The sequence below is a fragment of the Pipra filicauda genome, unplaced genomic scaffold (assembly GCF_003945595.2).
Source record: "Pipra filicauda isolate LSUMZ 115617 unplaced genomic scaffold, ASM394559v2 scaffold407_size631318_pilon, whole genome shotgun sequence".
Lineage (NCBI taxonomy): Eukaryota > Metazoa > Chordata > Aves > Passeriformes > Pipridae > Pipra > Pipra filicauda.
Window position 1 is genome coordinate 398642 of NW_024104540.1, and position 21731 is coordinate 420372.

The following is a 21731-nucleotide window of genomic DNA, read 5'->3' on the forward strand; positions in this document are numbered from 1 at the left end:
ATCGGGGGAACACTACAGGGCAGCTGCGCTCGCTCTGCAACCTCAGCTCCCTCCAAGACTGGCTTGCTCCGAGGAGACTGTCACTCCTACAGAGTCCTAATTGCACTGGGGAAAGCGAGAGAAACATCGGGCCGCTGCCATGGCTGGTGGCACCAGCCTGGCCCCAGGCACAGCGTGGGGCTGCCAAGATGAGCCATGGTGATCAGTGGTGTGGGGATGCAGCGCTGGCTCTGACCCCTCTGAGCCACCACATGCTGCCCTGGCAGCATGGCCGCAGCACATGTCACCCCTGCTGCAATCCTACTTTTTGGTCTGTTTTCTGATAAATAACCTTTTCCTGTCCTTTTTGACAGTGATGTTTATTGATGTCTGAAATCCCTCACAGCCAGGTCTGGCCTCAGAGAGCCGAGGTGCCCCGTGCATCCTGTGGCCATGGAGCAGGGGGAGAGCGGCAGAGACAGCTCTGCTTCTCTAAGATGCCCACAGCCTCCCTGAAACGCTTGCTCCCAGATGTGTCAGGGTGGGAACATGGCACTGAGGACAGAGTGAAAACAGTGCTTTAAATAACAGTCCCTCGGCCTCCCAGGGTGGCTGCTCCTGCCAGAGCCAGCAGTGCTGGGCAGCCCCACCTTGGCTCTTGGGAGCCCCAGTGGCAGAGGGTTCACCAGGGGCTTGCACCCCAACTTCCATCCAGGGGACACAAACCCTTCTGCCCTACCTGGGGAGAATTTGCTGATTAAGGGATAAGCAATCACTGCTCTACCTATAGGCTCACGTTATTACTTAATTGAATCCAATTGATTGAGAAGCTAAAAGCGGCCCTGGCTTAGAGCACTGCAGATGGTGCCTGGGAGCGGGGCAGCACGTTGAACCTTAAAAGCGTTGGCATCAAGGGCAGACACAGGCTTGCTTTCCTAAACTGTCTCACAGATTGTTATGATGACTGGGAACCAGCAGCAGGGCAGTTCCAGGGGATGTTATTTATCATACTTCAAGTCTGCACAACCAACCTCTTATTCTTGCCCCTCTGCCCTCAGTGGGCAGACTCTGCTCCCACAGAGATTTCAGGGGAAGGAAGTGTGTATCTGCAGGGTGATGTGGGGGCAGCCTGGCTCTTAAGTGGTCTAACCACGAGCCCACACTGCTGGGAACGGAGCCAGAAGACCTGCTACCCAAACACAAGCTTCTGTGTATGAGCAGCTGCATCCAAGGCTGCTTGTGAACCTGCATCCCCTAAGCAGTGCTGGAGATGGGAAGATCCAGGAGCAAGCCTGTCACAGCTGTCCCCTATGAAGGAAAGGGTGCAGGCACTGAGAGCCCTTAAGGCACAAGAAAAGGACAGGGAGGGAAGCAATGGGCACCTGCACCTTTCCCAGTGCTCCAGCTCAGAGCAGGCAGGGGAGCCAGTGCTTCCTCAGCAGCCAGCTGAAAAGCCCCTGGATGCAGATGGCACACAACACTGACTGAGGTTGCTGGGGCATCTCCACACCAAATAACAGCATGAGCCCACAAACTGCTTTTCTGCTGTGGTGCTGACCATGGGACATCACAGGAGTTGGAGTACTCTGTTTACAATGCCACCACCCAGACACAGTCAGCCTTAGCTCACCTTGTGCTGGTCTTTCGGATTTAGTCGCATTTTCCAGGCGTTCAGCACTGGCATCCCTGCAAAAGGCAGTGCATACTTTATTAACTATGCTACTTTCTTGTCCACTAATTAAAATCAAATTATATCTGATGCACACTGCATACTTTGCAGTGAAAGCAACCTGCTTTCCCAAACTGCTCTCTGAAGCAATTTATTTAGCTGAGCTGAAAAGAGTGCAGCCCTGCAAAGACCTCAGGGGTGCTAAGGACCCAGCTGGCTGGAACCTCTCCTGGGCTCAATTTTTTGGTGTTATTCCAGGCTGGGGCTAGGGTCCCTCAGGGCTGAGGGGAAGAGCATGGGAAAAGTGTTCCAAGGGAATTGAGCCCAGCTGACAGCACACAATGCGGCTCATGGGAAGGTGAGCAGCAGCAGTCACCCTTGCCCTGGGCTCCATTTTGGGTCCATCTGTCTCCTCTGCCATGAGCCTGGGCACCAGCACATGACACCGGCATGTTTGGCTGCCTGGGTACCAGGAAAGGACGAGTTTCCTTGGCGTGTGGTTCAGCCCCATGCAGATCCAGCCCCTGTGTGAGAGCACAGTGTGATGGGCATGCACAGCACAGACCCAGAGCAGCCCCCTCGCTGGAGGGTCTTGCCCTCTATGCAGGAGACACCCATGAATGCCTCAGCCCCTGTAGCTCGGCAGGGCTGGGACAATCCTGTCCCTCTGCCTGGCAGGCACTGGCAGGTCCTTTTGCCCACATGCACTAAAATGCAGGTACAGGTCCCCAGAAAACAGCACGAGGCTCAGCATGGAGCAAGTCACAGTAAAGGGCCTCAGGAGAGAGGGGCCAGCCCCTGCCCAGTGTCCTCTCAATGAAGCCATTATGCTGGGATTTTTTTCCTTAGAGAAAGGGTAGAATTTCTGCAAAAAGACAAGACTTCCCCTGTGGCCCTTGTGCTGGTGTTGGCAGAAGCCATGTTTGGAGTAATACATCATCAATGGAAGGTATCTAATGATGTATTGCCCTAATATATCACCATAGCAACGGTGCTCTAATGATGTATTATTCTAATGTGTTACCCAAGTGCCCATTCCTCTGGATGATGTATGGTTGGGATGGCTGTGCTCTGCCAAGCCCAAATGCAGCAAAGCTCTCCTGACTGCCAAGCACCTCTTGAAGCAGTGCCTGCCACTGCATGGGACTCCCCAGCCGCTTGCACCCGCCTTTGGGGGCATTCTCAGGCAGAGGTGTTACCTTGGCGCCCAAGAGTGGGGGAGCTCCTGAACTTGGTGAACATCATGGTTCTCTGGCAACACACACCTGGGCAACTATCACCACTGTCCCTTTCCTTCCCTCCCCACAGCCGAGGTACAGTGTCTCACTTGTGGAGCTCTGAAACACAGTTTGAAAAGCATTCCTTCCCTGGCATTTGGAAAGTCCAGAAGGGGAAGTGACAGGCTTGTTTGTGCATTTCTCCAGCCCCTTCCAAGGTATTGAGGCCACACAGCACCCTGTGCTTGCTCATTAACAATGAAAATACCAGCTGGAATTCTCCTGCCGCCTGTGACAGGGACAGCATTGTTTCCAATTCACACTATCTTTTTGACCATTCAAATGCCATTAATTCAGTCGCCCCAATGCGTAGGACAGTTATCTGAAATGTTTTCCCAAACAGCTTAGTGTCTATAGAGCAACAATTCATGGAATTGCTTGGGGACATCTGTGCAAAGCAACGCTCAGTAAAGAGCTGTGGTCGGCTGAATGCTCCCTGTGTGGACCCCAGATTCCAGAGAGGAGCAGGGAAGCTGGCAGACAGAAAGACTGAATGAATGGCAGGAGAAATCATTTCATCTATGCAAATCCATGCCAAGCTCTCAGTGCAGCTGCTGTCAGTGGGGAGCTCTGCCCCTCTGGACTGACATGAAAGAAGATTTTATTGTACACTGAGATGCTCCCTCTGCCAGACCAGCAGCCGCTGATGTCCCCTGTGGCCACCACCAGCGTCCGGGTGAATCTTTCGTAGCAAGAGCAGGGCCCAGTGAGGGTTCTGAGGGACAGCACTCACCGTCCCTCTGCTCTGAGATTCCCAGGTCTTAGGCCCCCTAGAGAGTGGAAGCAAACTACCAGCCTAAAGCTAATGGCTTATTCCATTGATGAAGGAGCAGCAGCACTGCCTGTATCAATACGAGCCTTGGCACAGGCTGCCCAGGGCAGAGATGGAGTCCTCATCCCTGGAGACCATGGGGGCAATGACAGCTGGAGTTCTGCTGGCTCATGCTTCTCCCACAGCAGCCCAGTTGCCAGGGTCAGCAGATTTGCCTGGGGAACCACCTATTTCCAGGCCTCCATGAAGTACCCAGAGCTGAGGGGACAAGGTGCTTCAGAGACCCAAAATAGTGACGCTCCAGAGTGGGGGCCCCCTGGAACAGACCAGAGCCCCAGTCTTGACCAGAACTTAAGGAGACATCGAGCCTGCCCAGTCTCCCCAGGGCTGTGTCAGACTGTCCCTCAGCTGTGGCCATATGCTGCAGCTGCAGGTGTGGGTGGTGAGGGATGCAGAGGACTCCCCTCTCTGGGCTGCCTTTGCAATGCTCCCGTGCTGCACCTGGAGAGATTCCAATCATCTCTAAACATTTCAGGGGAGCAGCAGTGACAAATTACAGGATGGGCAGCAGAAAAAAAAAGTGAAACAGAGTGACCAGAGGAGGAATGATTGTATTATCAATAATGTTTCCAATAGCTGATGGATGAGGACACCCAAATGATTTTTAAGGTTTCGGTAGAAACCCTCCAAATGGCAGCACAAAAGCAAAGTGTGTATTAATCCAGGATCTCCTGAGAAAATCCTCCGGGGATGTGCACAGCCATACCGGGCGTAGGCCGAGTATGTGCTCAGCATCACTCAGCCCAGTCACCAGCAGACGAGACGGGACCTTTCCCTTGTTCCCGCAGACACAGCAGTGATCCTGAGAGCACTCCAAGAGGGGTAAACAGACAGACACACTGCTCAATGGGACTCCTCCAAAATGCTGAGGTTTTCCCCATACTTCCCTCCCCAGGGCTCAGTGAGAATATTTCCTTAACAGCTCTGGAAACAAACAGCTTTTTGAAAGCTTCCCCAAAAGCCCTCTGCTTTCACCAAAATGAGGAGTAGGGAACATCAAGAAAAAGATTACCTCCCAATTCTTTGGGGAACTGCATTTGCAGAAGAAGCATCCTAAAGATAAATAAAGATTCCCCTGAAAAGGCAGGCACAGCCCTTGCCCTGCGCACAGTAGGATGTACAACTGATGGCTCTGTGATGCCATATGTCCAGCACAGCCTTGGAAATGCCGCCGTGCTGGAAACACACCAGACAACATCGTCGTGTGTCGAAAACTGGCAAATCTCCAGACTGGGGTTTCAAGGGATAATTTGTAGATTGAATGTTAATGAATATTATTGCTGTTGTCTCAAAAGGCTGTGCTGACTTCACTCTGTTGCCCATTGTACATCTTGATTTTTATGGGTTTTTTACCCCTATAACAACCAGAATGGGTAATTCCAGCACAGCTGATGAGTCAGGAAGCCAGTTGAAGGCATATTGGAAAAGGTGATCATTTCTGTGCCTGTGTCACTCCTTCCCCAATCCCTGCTGCTTCAAACACTGGCTGAGACAGGTTCGTTGTTTCACCTCAGTCCTGTCTGTCCTTCTGCAAACTCATCCAGTGTCAGTGGCACTGCCCCAGCCAGGGTACTCAGAGCTCAGGAGCAGGCATCAATTTAATAGCATAAATCCTCTCTTATCTCCATGAGGAAAGAGACATGGAGGGGAAATACTGTCATTTGTACCGCCCCGCGCTGCCCTCAGAGCTGTGATGCAGCTTTGCCCTTGGGAATCCTTTTGTGTGAAACACCAGTTCTGGGAGCAGCAGCTCACCTGAGCACACCTTCAGAGGGTGCCCCAGCAGCCCAGCCCAGCCCAGCCCTGGTGGTGCCCCCCCCCAGCCCCAGGGAGACCCTGCCCTCCCCATAGGCAGGCTGTCCCCAGGGGCCATTCGCGATGCGCCGCAGCCCACCATGATTTATGTGGCACTTGTACAATTGATGCACTTTGTGCCTGGGGACAGTTAAATGGTAGCTCTGTCATTAGTTTAAGCAGAGGTTAAAGGTGATCAATAACAAGGGTTTCATGCCCAATTGATCACCCCTTGCTATTTATTTCTGCCTTTTGCTTTCCATTCCATAGTGCTTTTAGAAATACTAATTAAAGACATAACAAGTGTTCCACTAGGCAGAATATCAAACACTCCAGGTATCGATTCAATCCTCTCCCTCTTAATGACACTGACCTGCTCCTGTCCCCAACACCTGCAAGGCTGGGCTAGCCTGTGAGGTTGCTCCTCAAGCCAGAGTTGGGGAAGGAGAGAGCCCTCCTGGCAGCAGAGCCAGCCCCCACCCCAGGCAGAAGGTGGAGAACTGCACGGTGTTCTGGGACAGGCAGCTTTTAGCTGTCAGATCAAAGTCACTCCCTGAGCCCAACTGCTTGTCTCATCCTGTGACCCTACAGCACGGGCCTGGACTCATCAAGGGGAGCACCGTGGGGGGATGGCAAGGGACGCAAGAGTGAGGTTAGGTTTGGCAGCAGTTTTCATCCCTTTGCTCCCAAATGCTCTGACACCTGAGCCCATACCAAGGGATATCACGTGGAAAAGACGTGATGAAAACTGTCCCGAACCCTGAGTGTTCATGAGCTCCTGGCACTCCCAGCTCTGCAGAGGACACAAAGGTATAAGGGACATGGACCTTGGACCCGAAGAGGAGAAATTCAGAGTTGCACCCTGACCCCCACATGGCGGGGATGAAGGCAGGGGACAATATCCAGCCATCTCAGCACATCAGTGCTCCTCCAGACAGCTCTGCCAGATCTGCACCACAGGCCATGTCGGTAAAAATAACCCCGTGCTGCTGCGAGGCTGCCGGGAGCCGCAGGGACGGCTCGGCTGCGCTCGGCGAGATCCACGGCTCCCAGAGAGAGCTCCGGCAGTGGGTGATGCCTTCCACAGCACTTATCCTCAACACACAGAGCAGCCTGTGCTGCTCTTCACATCCCTGGGCAGCAGAGTCAGGAGCACTTTTCCCAGACCAGGAACATACCCATACACAGAGCAGTGAGAGGGGGGAGCAGGGGAGCAGCTCTCAGTTCCTGCAGCACAGCTCTGCCTGCACCACACCACCGAGCCCAGCACAAGGGAATGCTCCTTCCACCAGAGACATTGAGAAATCCCTCTGCATTCCTCACTGTGTGCACAAGCTGAGGTCCCTCAGCAATCCATATAAATTAACCCTTGCAACTTAAGGAAAGATTTATGACATCACTTCAAGAGAAGTAAAAACACTGGGGGAAAAAATCCAAAACATTTCTCATAGACTTCAAGAAAATGAACAGGGGACCTGGGAGTAAAATCCAGAAGCTCCAACAGCATTTTAGAGGAATGTCTCCATTGTAGCACATCTGATAATTGCCCTCATGTACTGTACCTCCCTCACTGCCCACTCTTCTGTTGATTTATTTTGTCTGTCACCAAGTTAGCTTCAAACGCGACTGAAAAAAACTTCTCCAATTTAAAAAGAACCCTGAAACATAAAGATGTGATGTAAATATCTGATGTAATGGCCTGACTCTTTAGAACCAGTCCTGCAAATGTGTAAATTAGTTTCCCAGCATTTTGTCTGGCTACAAATTTATGATTCAGTATAATCTCAAAGTTGCACAGCCTTTAGTGTGAGTGAGAGGTACTACTACACAGTGAGCTCCTGGTAATGAAAAACACAAGACAAATTTCCACAGAATTGAAAATCCCAAACAAACCCAACAAACGACAGTGAAATGAAAAGATGCCTATTTGTCCATTGGCTCTCTAATACCTTCTACTGATCCCCCAGTGCAGAGCAGGCATTTCCATGGAGGACCTGGCAACTCCTGTACATATATGTGACATTTGCAAGAAGATTTTTGTGCACTTGTTCATTCATTTACTTTGAAGGACGCAGCTGTTTGGAGTGCAGCTCCTCAGAGAGAGCCGAGCGGCTTCAGTGAGCCATCCCCCTTCCTTAAACACGCTGACAGAAGAGCCAGCTTGGACACATTCTGGAGGAAATACTGTTCTGTGGCTGCAGTGACTGCTGAGCATTTTGGCCCTAGAGAATCTGGCAGAGCGATAAAAAGCAGATTGCCCCTGCGGAGAGAAGCCAATGTCCAGGAGGAAACAGGGCCTGGGTGCTGGTGGTGCTGCACAGACACCTTGATCAGGTAGAATGCTCCAGAAGAAAGGTGGGAAAGAGGAAAATAAAGAAATGTTTTTAAAGTTTGGCATGAACAGCATTCTTCTTTGCAGCAAGTACTCTCAGCAGTGTATGAGCCAGGGTACCCATGTAACCAGAACACCTTTGCAAGGCTTACAAGAAATAACACTTGATCTGCCCAACACCAAAAATAATGTGATATCAAGGAACGTGAAATATTCACGAGGTCGGATTTAACATGCACATTAGATCTTGTGTATAGCATCATAGGCTTTAACACTGCTGCCTCTGCAACCTTGTAATCCCCATGCACGGCATGGACACTGGGTCTTGTTAGTTCAAACTGAAAACAGGGGAACTTCCAGGGGCAGAGCTTCCTTGAAGAACACGGGAGAACACTAAGGCAGTGCAGTTGGCCATATCTCTAGTGCTGTGCCCATGCAAGAGCTGTGTGTGCACACATGCACACCTACACTCACAACAAATCACAAATGGGAGCGAAGCTGAACACCCATAAATCAGCTCAGCAATGCACAGTGGGGGTTCACATCAGAGACTTTAACAGGTTACTTCTCTGTGCGTTTCCTCTGTAGGCACATGCACGTAAAACAGGGATGATGCTGCTCAGAGCTGACATCTTGCCGGTGTACACCTGAAGAAAATCTGTTCTTTGGAGCTTCCCACTTCAGGAAAGTATGTTGGGCCAGGTCTCCCAGAGCAGCAATATCAATCTTAGTGAGACCAGAGACTGTCATCTATGGGTATTTAATAGCATTTTAAAACCAGAACACCTCCCACCTCACCTCAGCTTGCTCCTGCCCCTGCCTGGGGCTGGTCTGCTCCCAGCGGACACGGGGCAGGAGCCCACGGGAGCCACGCGCCCGTCCTCAGCACACACAAGCACCAGCTCCGAGTCACCAGCCAGGACGTGCTCATTTCAAACAACTCAACTGTAAGAAAAATACAAGGCAGCTAAGGAGGAGCACTTCCAGAGTTGTGGACTTCTGCCCTGGGGCAGGATCCAAACCTGCTTCCAGTACCTGTGAAATGGCAGCTCTGAGCTGTCTTGTGGCTGATCCAGCTCCAAGGGACCAATGGTAGAATCGGCATAAAAGTAAAATATATGAAACAACATTAGCACAGAATTAAAAGATTTGCTTAACCAGACAGCGCTGAAATCTCTCCTTCTGGGAGACAGAGCATGCAGGGGTGGGAAGAATTGGGAACAAGAGTCCATGGTGTTAATACCGATGCTCCGAATTTTCACGTAAAGAGATCACAGCATTTCAGCTGCTGCTTTAGCTCATTAGGGGACAGTCACATCATGGCACTGTGATGGGATCAGGCTCCGGCTGGGAAGCAGGCAGAAGAGACCAAATTCAGTGGAAAGTGTAAGATGAACACGGCATCACTAATTACGAGTGACTGTGCCTCATCAGGCAAACTGCTGTGCTGTAGTCACTTCAGCAGTTATACAGCAAGCACTCCTCGCTCTTGCAAGTGGCAGCAATAATAGTCTAAGAGAAGAAATCTGGAAAGAAGTTGGATACTGGAACACCACAATCTTTTCCTAAGCACGTAAGAAAGCTGAGCAGCAACCGTCCACATTTTTAAAAATAAAAGGGAAAAAGTGGTACCCTGCTGAATATTGTCTGCTATACAGAAAACAGCAGTGTCTTAAAATTGTTGATAACCAATTTATAAGATGACAGTATTTGGGAAGCACAGCTGCCCTCCCGCACACCTGGAGCACACGGGCAGGCTCTCTGCCCAGGCAAGGGTAGCACAACACGGCTTATGCCCTTCTGTGAGCCCAGAAGGGCTAAGCCCACATCAGGGATGCGTTTGCCTGGTACCAACTGCCCCACCTGGCCAGAGACCTTTTGCTCATCACCTCAGCTCTCTTCACCAGCCTGAGATGTGGACTCCGGGTCAGCAGCCAGGCACCAGCTCCTCTGGACTGTGGGCAAGGCAAGCAGGTCACCCCAGCCCCTGCTGACGGAGCACCTGCCCCGAGCGCGATGGGTAAAGCTCAGTGCCACCAAGGGACTAAGCACAACCTGAATGCAAGAGCAAGAGCTGCTCTGAAGAGCATCTGCTGGGGCCAGGCACTGCTCAGCAGCAGAGTGCTCCTGGATTAGTGCAAGGATTTCCCATCAGCACAGACCTAAACCCCTCTCACAATGGCAATGTGCTTAACTCCTGTTCCTTATCTACACTTCCTATTTTCTATATTTACTATTCACTTTGTTTGAGCATTGTTAAGTAAGCATTTGTACATCTGCTTTTCTTTAATGTACCAACACCACGGTCCTACCTTCCCTGTGCTTTAGTACTGAAATAGTAGTATAAGCTCACGCTTTCACCTTAGTGAGAAACAACCAGCGGGGGAAAAAAAAGTCTCCCTCCAGTAATTGCTATTTAATCCCTGACCAGGAAAACTAACAAGTTATTCTAAGAGAGGCAAACCTTTGGGGCATTTGATTTTTAGAACAGCTGAGCACTGCGGCACTGCAAAAATGAGATATACAGAGTATTTTATTTTTGCTGCTCAACAGCACGAAAGAGCTAATGCAGTGGGGCTGCCAGTGCCTTATACAATCTGACACACCGAACAACCCAAGGGTGCTCGTCCTCCCCAGCACTCACAGCACATCTCATCCATTAGGAGAACACAATGTGAAAACTGACCCTTCCCTTCTGAGTATCGATATAAATCCTGTTTGCCATTCAGGTTAGTTCAGAATGAAGAGGCTACTGAAATGACTCCTAGTATAGAAAAGCAGCACAATTCACCATTCAATGCAAACAAGAGTTTGTTTTCTTTAAGAAACAAGCAAACAAAAAAACCCTCTGTTGTTAATTTATGATTTTGTTTCTTCCCTTAAAGCCTGGCTGTCACACAGAAATTCTTAAGCAAAGGCTGCAGTTACAGCATGACCAAACACTAGACACAATAGTACATGTGTGGGGAACACACAAGAGAACAACTAAAGACAGATTTTCAGAGTTGGAAATTAATTTAAATGTCATCATGATACATTGTCTCAAACCCTTGAATCATCCTCCTCCTTTACCTTTTTACTGGAATGTATCATCTAAGCTACTACATCTGCTCAGCTATTTGGAAATTAGTAAATATTCAGTAAAAACAGCAAAACTTTTTGAATTCAGGATCTCTACAACAGCCCCAAAATTCTGTGCTCCTCTATAAAAACCAGTCTCATTACAAAAAAGGAAGCTAAGTCTGTAACAAAAGCTAACAAAACACACACTACACACTGAATCCTCTAAGAGATTTCTTATTATGCTCTGCATGCCACGAGAAGTTATTAATATCCTAACCTGCAGCATTTGCTAGCTTGTTTGTACCATAAAGTGAAACATTTCTTTACAGAGTACTTGATGACATAACTGCTCAAAGTGACTTTATTTTAAAATCTCAAAAATCAGTTTACTGTAATTTTGAATGAGAATTTGATAGTCCTATATTAGCTGATGTAGAATACCTACATTTTAAGAGACATTGAGAATGCAGTAAGTTATAACATTATCAGTGGCAAATGCATCATTGCTTAGACAAGTAGTATTCACCTCTCACCCAAGGCACAAAATGCAACAAAATCAAACCACACTGAAGACAAGAATTTTTAAGTATAAATTTTTAAGTGTAAGTTACATTTGAGATGTTATAAATTTTTATATCTATTAAAAAAGTATACACGAATTGCTATTCAGGATGCACTGCTTTTGCTAGAAAATCCCTTTTAAAGCTACTGTTTTCACAGCACATATTTTGTACTGATTTAAGTGGGGGAACTATCAAGTGCCAGGTGTCTGAGAACACTGGAAAATCCTCTGCCAACTAAAAGAAAGAATTAGGTCCTTTACTACCAGATTTCGATGAAGTATTTCATCAGTGCAAGAGCTCTGTATGGGCCCATATTTCAAAAGTTCTCCCAACAGACAAAACGCCGCAGGAATCCAGGAACCTGCAAAGGCAAACACAATCCCCACATGCGACTTTTCTTGATGCTGCAAGAGAAGGTTTAAAGTAGAGATGCAGGATCATTCTTCCAGGAACTCAGAACGTAAAAACTAAATTTTCAGCCTTTCTTGGCATAACGGCAAAATATTCGGGCATGAAACCACGAAAGGGAAAGTTGGTGACATCAGACAACCGGAGAGTGTGGTTTGAGTGGAATCTACCTTAGCAACACCGGTGTGCATGTATTACCTCTGCGACACGCAGGAGGAAAGTTACGTGCGGGCTCTTTTCTGCTCAAACTGCGGAGAGTTCCCTTCGGATCACTAAAACACCGCGGAAGGTGCGCGGACAGTGCAGGGCACGAGCGCATCCCCGCAGGGCAGCGGCTCCGCAAAGCGCGTTACCGGGCGGGCAAACCCCGCCGAGCGCCGCTGGTGCGAACCGGGGCACCGGGGACACCGGGGGCCTCGGGAACGGGGCTCCGCGGGCGGCACGGGGGGCTCGGCGGGGCCCCGCGAAGGCAACGCCACCGGCCCCGGCCCCGACGGCCGCCCCGCTCCCGGCCGGGCGCGCAGCCTGCAAAGACGACACGAGACCGGTTCCTGGGTAAATGGTTTATGTAAGTAATAAAATATTTACTATAACATAAATAGAAACGTACCCTCGCAGTCTACATTGGTTTTGCAATAGAGATACAAACAAAAACCGAAACCCAAGGGGATGGGACCGGACCGAACCCACCAACGGGAGGGTGCGAGCTCCGCGCACGGTTAGAAATAAATAGAGACGGGCCGGGAAATGGTGTCGAAGCGTCCCCCCGGCCGCGCGAGGAGGGGAATAAATTAGAGATCGCAAACCTTTGGCTACTGCTGCGGCGGCCGCGGCGGCTCCGGCGGGAGAATAAATAGAGCGCGGGGCGCGGACCGGGCGGCCGGGCCAGTCTGAGAATAAATTAAAGCGCGTCCTCCGCCGCCCGCCGAGCCGCCGTCGGGGCCGCGGGGGCCCGGGCAGTCACTGCACGGCGCCGGGCAGCGCGTGGTGTAGCGGCGACGTGTCCGCCTGTGCGTAAACGTCCTCCATCGGGGGGTGCGGGACCCCGGCCGGCGTCATCCGCTTCTCCTTCTGCCGCCGGTTGCAGAACCAGACCCGCACCACCTCTTTCTCCAGCTGGAGGGAGTCCGCCAGGGAGGTGATCTCGTGCGCCGAGGGCTTGGGGCACTTGAGGAAGTGGTTCTCCAGGGCGCCCTTGACGCCCACCTCGATGGACGTCCGCTTCTTGCGCTTCCGACCCTGCGCCGCGATCTTGTCCAGGTTGGTGGGGCTGCCCGTGCTGGAGTCCGTCTCCTCCAGCCACTTGTTGAGCAGCGGCTTCAGCTTGCACATGTTCTTGAAGCTCAACTGCAGCGCCTCGAACCGGCAGATCGTGGTCTGCGAGAAGACGTTCCCGTACAGGGTGCCCAGCGCCAGCCCCACGTCGGCCTGCGTGAAGCCCAGCTTGATCCGCCGCTGCTTGAACTGCTTGGCGAACTGCTCCAGGTCGTCGGAGCTGGGCGCGTCCTCGTCCGACGGCTCGGGCGGACCCAGCGGCGGCGGCGATGCCGCCAGTTCGTGCCCGCCCGCCTCCTCGGCGCCCAGCGGGTCGCGCAGCCCGTGGTGCAGCGCGGGAGCCGGCGGGCCCAGCATCCCGTTGAGGCCCGCGTAGGGCTGCGCGTAGAGCAGCGGCTGCCCCGACGGCGGGGACATGGGCGGCAGGTGGTGCGCGCCGCCCTGCGCCCACCCGCCCGCCGCGCCGCCCGCCGCCGGCTGCGGCACCAGATGCGGGCGGTGGTGGAAGGCGGCGGCGGACAGCTCTTCGCGGGGCCCTGGCGGGCCGCCCTTGGCGTGCTCGGCGGGCGGGAGGTGCGCGCCCCCGCCGCCCCCGCCGCTGCCCCAGTCCGTGCCGGCGCTGGGCAGCCACTGGTGGTGCGCCAGCCCGACGGCGTGCCCGGCGGCGGGGGCCAGCCCCTGCAGGTACTCGTGGTGCATCATCTTCTGCACCTCGCGGTACGTGGTGCCCTGGTGCAGGCGGTCGCTGTCGGGGTGCATGAGCGCGGCGGAGCGCGGCAGGTACTGCGCGGCGGCGGCCATAGCGAGTGCGCCCGCCGGCTTTACCGCCGCGCTTTAGAGCCGCGCGCCGGGGCGCGGGGCCGCCGCGCGCCGGCCCCGCCCCCGCCGCCCCATTGGCCCACCTGCCGCCGCGGGTGGCCCGCGCCGCGTCGCCATTGGGCGCCGCCCCGCGCTCCGCGCCGCCATTGGCCGGCGGCATCGGCCGGCGGGGGCGCTCGGCGGGGCAGCCCCGCGGCGCAGCGGCCGCCGATTGGCTGAGGGCGGTTCATTCATGCCGAGCGGCCGCGTGGGCCGCGCGCGAACGCCTCGCCCGGGGGGGGATCGCGGGACCCTCGGCCCGGGGGGCTCCGGGTGGTGCGGGGAGGGGGGGACGTGGCCCTTCCGCAGCCGATGTGCGGGGCGGCCGCTGGCGCTTAGCCACTCGGCGCAGTAGTAATCAAGAACAACTTGGGACATTAAAAGCCCTGATTGAGCCTTCTGGTAAACTTAGACCCTGGGAATGTGGGAGCTCCTTCAAACGCTTCTTAGGATAGAGCACTAAGGGCCAAGAAATGAGGGTTTGAGACTGTTTGGGCATCACGGGAATGTGGGTCTTGGATGCTGCCTCAGAGGCAAGTCTCTGAGCCGGTTTGGGAGTTGGCATAGGATAAAGGGTGGAGGAATTAATGGGAAAAGACAATGACAACAAGCAACAGACGTGTCTGGCAGTGCTGGGAGAGAGGCAAGGGATGCCTTAATTAAGCCAGCTCCAGACTTCGTCTGGGTCTTGAAGCCCAAAGTGAATCAGGGTGGGCACCAGGAACATTAATCACTTCTAAAAATTAATCTTCCTCTCTGTGCTCCATTTGTAAAATGGGAGCAGAGACAGTGACCTTTGCCAAGGGCTTGGGTGAACAATGAACCATCAGATCAATATGTGTACGAGTCTAACATGTCAATGTTAGATGCCCTCCGCTCTCACCGCCTGGGCAGGGTGGCTCAGCAGCGTTAAGGACAGTAACAGGAGCCTCCTGAAAGGTTTTTTGTGAGAAGGTGTGCCACATCCCTTCCCTCCATGTTGGAGGCACTTTGTCCTTTCGGTGCGCCAAAGGACTAGTTTGGACTTGGGACACTCCAGCCCTACACTCTGGGACCATGGGGAGAGCAGACAGAAGAGCCAGTGTTGGCTTCTGGGCTTGGGGGGACCAAGCTGGATGCTGCAACACCCCACACTAGCTTGTGTGCAGCACAGGGCCTACCTCTGCCTGCACTACCCTCCTGGTGCTGGTGCAGCCACGGCCCTATGGGCTGTGGTGCCCCTGGTGCTGTGGGGCGAAGGCACTGCCTACACCCACCCTGTGATCACTGATTTGGTGCACACCGACCCCTCTCCTGGTTCACCCAGCTCCTGGAGCGGCTGGTCGGGTGGGATCACGCAGGGCTGGAAAACTCTGTCTCCTCCTCCAGGCTTGCGGTGGGTGGGTGGCAACACCCAGCCCAGCAGGAACCACTCCTGCCCTTCAGCAGCCAAGGACCAAACCGGATCAGCTGCAGGAGCAGTGCCGGTCCACGGCGAAGGCTTGGCATCCCATCAGGGGCCTGGGGAGCTGCTGGGCCTTGTGTGGCTGAATCACGGAAAGACCAGCCACAAGAGCCATATACCTTGCTGCTGGCAGGCTGGACTTTGTGCTGGACTTTGCACTGTCCTTGGGGACAAGTTTAGGATTGAACATGTGCATTTTTGGCTGTGGAATGATGTGTAATTGGTTCCTTTCACTGAACCCAGTGTCTCTTTTCAGGTATACAGCCCTAGAAAGAGGGTGGACTTTGCAGGAGAGGTGGGTTCCATAGATCATGGAGCATGTTTCATTAGGAGAATAATGTTATCTTTATTTTTTTCCTGAGCAATCCTTAGCACACACTGCATGTGTTTGTAATGAATATAACCCTTTCAGATGATTCAGTGACATGCTGTAAAATATCATACTTGGTTAAGCATTTTCTGTATATTTTTTCCGACCTAGAGTCATTCATGTCAACTCTCCATGATGCAGTGCTATAATATTCAAATATTTGGTAGCCAATTGCTTTTGATATTTATATCCATTTTAAGGGAGACACAATGAATAAATGTGTCCAGCTCGAACTTTATGCAAAATACGCTATGTGTAAATCAGTAAATCATTAATAGAATGAATAATTTGCAAAGACTGAAGACTGGATTGTGTTTCAAGCTTTCATCTGTTTTATGTATTTTAGAAGTCGCCAATGGAGAAAACACATTGTGTGTGATAACTGAAGTCCCCATCACAGACCATGTACACAGTAGTGTGGTTTATACTTGATCAAATGATCTTTGTAAACCAAGGCATTTTGTATAGATTGTGCTCTGGGCTTGTTCTGCTTAATAAAAGTAGAATTTAAAGACTGGGAACAGCAAACAGCAGAGGAAGATAGACATTCCTATTTAACACCTTCCTCAGCAACTCCCAACTCCAGAAGTGAGAGCTGGGTGGCAAAGTTCTCTCTTTTATTAAACAACGTGAAGGAGGTAAAAGCAAAGGAGGGGGCTGACACTAAGTGAAGAGGACAGGAAGGATTAAGATGCCCGTATAAGCACTAACTTCACAAGCTGGACATGCATATTTGTGTTCCTGGTGTCCCTGTCTCCACTGAGGTCTGGAACTGAAGAGTTGTGCAGCTTGAAACACCCTGCCAGGATTACAGTATATTGAAAGTGTCTTTCCTTTTTTTTATTATATGTATTCTTATTTTTACATAGCTTTTTCAGAGCTGTGTCATCCAGCAAATCCCTGTGGGAGGGCATCCCGGTTTCCTAGCAAAAGCTGGTTCCTTCATTATGCCTTACCGGGGATATTGGCATGCAGTCCATTCCCTCTTCAAGGAATAAACAACCCCATGGGCAATGTTCAATATGATTCATTCTCTTTGTGACTGTGACAGCATCAAAACCTGCCTAATGCAGCTGGATCTGAGGCTGGCAGGAGGACTGGAATAAGGAGGAGGCTTGGCATGGGGGGAGTGGAGCCTGAGCCGCTGTGAGGGGGCTGCTGGCAATGCAGTGCTGTGCTGCTGCTGTTCCCTGAGCAGGGAACAGGGAACAGGAGTTGCTGTTCCTTGGGGATGGTCTGTGACTCTGGACTGTGCCATGTCAGGACATCCAGTCACGGAGAAACTGCATCACATCTGGGTCTCCTCCACTGAGTGAACCGGCTCCTGCTCGTGTCCAGGCCTGTCCCAGACACCAGCTGAAACAACTGGGTCAAACATTGGATCAGGAGGTCTGCACCGTTTCTGCAGCAAGGAAAGACACCAGCATTACCTGTCAGCTGAAAGGAGGCCAAGAATCAATTCTTCTCAGAGTAGACTCTGCCTGTAAGTGTGAAACTGCCCTGAGGAGAGGCAGCGCTTTCCAGAATTTTTAGCATTTTGTCTAAATGTCCTTCATCTAGGACTAGAGCAGAGATAATAAATTTTTACAACTTTTTGGATGGCTATACCTTTTGGCAAAATCTTATTTTTGCTTTGCTCATCTAAACTTGCAGAATTCTTAATTTAGTGAGTGACAGTTAACAAGTTAGTGACTGGGACAGCAGTGAATTTAACCATAAAACTAGAGAAGAGAACTAGAGAATGAATCATGGAGAACAGTTAATACAGATGTGCAAGGTATGCTAACTATGATTAGCTTTAGTCATATACAGTCCTGTAATTACTTGAAAATTGTGCAGAAATATCCTCTCACAAGACCAAAATGAATCAAAAAATGCTGTTCTGATCTTTTATTGAATCAATGAAATTTAGATTAGGCAGTTACTAAATTCCTGTTTACACAACAGACCTTAATGGCTCCAAAGGAAGCCCTCAAATGTATTTGACAAATAATCCCTATTTATGAAAGCCCCATAATATGCATTTACATAATCCCCACTTTAAAAAGCTATATCAGCTCTAAAGTTCTTCAGCTCAGAGATACGCCCCAGGGGATTAACAGTACCAAACAAAACAAAGGGAAGTAAAATGTACACACACATCCACCAACACGCACTACAGCCTTCAGGATTAACACACGCAGGAGGAAGCAGGGATAACCCACCAGCTCCCCTCACCCTCCTCCACCTCCAGCAGGGTTTGTGCATGTGCACAGGCATGAACACATGCACATGCCCATCTCTACAAGTGGCTCCACATGATTCTGAGCACGTGCGTGGTACCGCGGGGTCTCTCTGCATCGTGTCCCTCCCAGCTCTCCTGGCCTTTTTTCACAAGTGCAATATTGGTTCATCCTGTATGTCCAGTAAGTACCATAATGAAACAAGCAGTCTGTACTCATGTTTTGAGGTGTGCGTAGCAGCTTTAGTAAGCAGCTGAACTGACACAGAACCGGTGGACTGTGCATTTTATTCATACTCAAGATGACTGGACAGTTGCTGATATTCTCATGTGATGGATGCGGCATTTTGCTGTCGAAGTACGACATGGTATGGATCTGCAACAAGCATGTTAATGTTGCTGAAGGGTTTGAATTAAAAAAAGCTGTTCTTCACTGTGGAAAACAAGCTATCTCTGAAAAGCTGATTATCCTGAAGTGCAAATTTTGGATACTGATTTCTTACCTTCTTTAATTTTACCCTGTCTTTGCAGCTACCCCTTGTTTAGGAACAAAAGGGTTGGACTTGATGATCTCAGAGGTCTTTTCCAAACTGTTTGATTCTATGATTCTATGATTCCATGAAAATGCTACAGGTCTTGTCTCATGAAGCCCCAGTTTTACAATTCTAGTGGTTGGGTAAAATATATTGGATTCAAAGTAAGAAAGGGAAAATACTGAAGAATTCATTTCCAGCCTCAGAGAAATGCCTTTGCTGCCTGTACATTCTGAATTCTCTGTATGTGTCTTTTGCTTCAAACTTTTTGATTAGCATTTCTAATATAAATGAGAACACAAAAGCACAGAAATGGAGTTTACCCTCAGTGAATGGCAGCATTGAAGTTCTGTGGAGATTCGTGTGCACAAAGCTCGTGCTATCCCAAAGGTTCCGTGTTGCCGTCCAGCTGCGGGGGCGCTGCAGGCGCTGCGCAGAAATGGGATTTCTCTGGATTGCCGGGGTCGGGCAGGGTCCGGTGTCCCCTTCTCCCTCTGCCAGGGGTGGCTGAGGCAATCCCTGCCCGCCTCCCTCCAAAAAGCTTTGGACTCCTCAGCCTAGGGAACTCTCTTCTCTCTTTGCAGAAGAACTCTTCACCTTAAACCCAGACTCATTCCCCGAGTGAGGTCAGGGATAAAACAGGAGGGCTCAGCCCTGGACTGTGCAGCTGCCCGAGGCATTGAGCATTTCTTCCCAAAATAACACAGAAGATCAGGAATTTCATTCTGTGTGTTCCCAGCTCAGTTCCACCTTAATGATGAAACTTTTGGGTTAAGGTTTCCATTTAATGAGGATCTTTACATTTTTCATAAAACAACCACATGAATAAATACTCAGTTTAGAACTGATAAGACCTGGGGGTGAGTTTGGCTGGGGTTCAGCAAGAAATATTATGCATTTGGCAGATAAAGGTTTCTGTGGCTGTGGTGTCACTTGATCTTGTCAATGTAATATCAATTCGAACGTGGAGAAGGAAACAGCCGTTATTTTACTGGAGTGCAGTAATGGGATCTCAAGAATCATCACACCCACAGCTGGTCAGACTCAGGAACTCTCCTGTGCTTGTCCCTCCCAGTCTCTGCTGGGGAGCAGTGACTGCAGCCAGCAGAGCAATCTGCAGAGAGCAGATTTCTGCTGAGAAAGGGGAATTGTACAAAGAATAGTTAATTTTTACATTTTTACATTTCCCAATCATATTTGGTGTAGGACATGTGTGATCCTTTATTCACCCCACTGCACACTGATTACTCTAATGATGCACAGTTACAGAGCTGGTCTTTCCATATTGACAGGCCATGCTTCCCAGGTTGGCTTCCCAAACTGGGATGTTTTGAGAAATGTACAGATATAGAAGAATAGGGAGAAATTTTCTTTGTGGCAAGGCTGAGGTGCAAGGGTTGGGAGATGAAGGGATGAATTCCTGTAATTTTGTTGTTACTACAAATTATACTTTGTTTAAACTCTCCACCTCAGGCTTCGATCTGCTATACTAGTGCTAATCCATATATTTATGCTTTGCTAGTATGGATTCAAAGTGGCATAATTCAGCTCAATATCGAAACCAAGTCCTTCCTATCTTCTGCCTGCACTGTCACTGTGTCATAATTCTTACACTTTTGGTGACATGTCATCAGTCCTTTTGTGTTAACTGAGGCACAGGGCGAGTTCAGAAGGCAGGAAAAAATCCATTTTAATGAAATTCACTTCTCAGGTGATTATGTGCTTCTGGAGAACAGAAATCAGGCACCAGCTTTCAGACTACTCTGCTTCTCCCTGCCTGTGCTCCAGCACACCGAGTACCCCACGTGCCTGGCTCTTCTCCCACTGGGAACAGGGACCCGGAACTCAGCTGCAGAGAGGTGATGCTGCTGATCCCTTTCTCTGGAGAGAAAGGGAAGTGGTGAGCAACTGGTGTAGAGGATTATGCCTGGGACAGCATCTCACTAAGCATGTGCTGCTTTGTAATGATGATGCCACCAAAAATTTTCATTTCTTCATCTCTTTTTGAGCCAAGCTCGATGATGAAAATATCAAACCTGGTCAGTTCCGAGGCTCGTCTTTGACCAACTCACCCAGTAACTTCTCCTTGTGTGTTGCTTCCCAGCAATCTTTGGGTTTCTGCCCTCCCTTTGGCAATTTCCTTAATAATTTAAATAGTTCTATTAACCTGTACTTCCTTCAGTCCCATAAAGAGCACTTATGAGGGGTCCGCACCATTGAAATCCCATAGCGCAGATGGATGTGTAAGGTCGTACCTGTCAGACGACGTTTTCTTGTGCCAACAAACAGCATTGAACTGAGTGGGAAGAGCAGATGCTGTAAGGGACAAACCTTTCCAGACATGGACCAGCTGAACCAATTCATGCTACTGCTGTTGGGACAGGAGGAGCTGAGGATGAGGAGCCTGTTTGGTGCTTTGGCAGGATGTTCCATCTGTGAGTCACAGCTCTACTGGAGCCGTACCAGCCTCTTGGCCAGACAAGCTTTGCCTTCATTAACTCTTTCCTGCAGGAGATGCAGAAGCCAATTAATTACAACTCTAGCTTTTTTTTCCATTAAACTCCTCTAAGCTTCAGGGGAAGAGCCTTAAGACTCTACTCTGATCCTGTTGCCACTGACGCCTGTAAAAAGCTCTCCACAGACTTGGATGGGAAGAGACATTAATTCCATGTCTGCTTTCAGCCTGGAGCATGGCGACACTCAGTGCCACTGCCAGGAGGGCTGTGCCTCCAAACACAGCCCATCTTCCCCATCAGTGCCTGCCTTAGGGAGAGAATGTCAGCAGAGAATGATTTCTGATGGTCCCAGAAACAACGGACCCAGTGGCCATACTCTGTAGTTACTATCAAAACCTCGCTCCCCTGTTCTGATCTCAAACTTTCATTCTGCTGCTCCCTGTAAAGACAGACCCTGAGCCATTCACCTTTCAAGCTGAATGGACTTTCGTTAATTGAATTTTCAAAGAGAGATAATCACATCTGAAATGACAGTTTTTCTTCTAGAAGAGAAATCTTCACAAGCAGAGACTGTCACAGCTCCACAAGGCTGGCAAGTGGGCAAATCTCAGAAAAGAACTGTTCCTCAATCTCCTTTACATAAACTACTTGTGTTTC

At 50.4% G+C, this 21731-nt stretch overlaps 1 protein-coding gene and 1 long non-coding RNA gene across 2 annotated transcripts; both read right to left on the reverse strand.

Annotated features, from left to right (window-relative positions):
• Positions 1-478: 478 nt before the first annotated feature.
• On the reverse strand, positions 479-8748 carry LOC120324044. The gene is made up of 3 exons (XR_005565043.1): positions 8682-8748; positions 1610-1665; positions 479-534 (listed from the first exon to the last, which is right to left on the reverse strand). It is a non-coding gene; the product is annotated as an uncharacterized LOC120324044 (long non-coding RNA).
• Positions 8749-12465: 3717 nt separating this feature from the next.
• POU3F1 (POU class 3 homeobox 1) lies at positions 12466-13993 on the reverse strand. The gene has a single exon (XM_027746883.2). The coding sequence runs from the start codon at positions 13991-13993 to the stop codon at positions 12878-12880; it is 1116 nt and encodes a 371-aa protein (XP_027602684.1). The 3' UTR covers positions 12466-12877.
• Between the last annotated feature and the right edge of the window lie 7738 nt (positions 13994-21731).

Coding starts and splice junctions, on each gene's coding strand:
- POU3F1 (XM_027746883.2), bottom strand. CDS start 13,993: ATGGCCGCCGCCGCGCAGTACCTGCCGCGCTCCGCCGCGCTCATGCAC.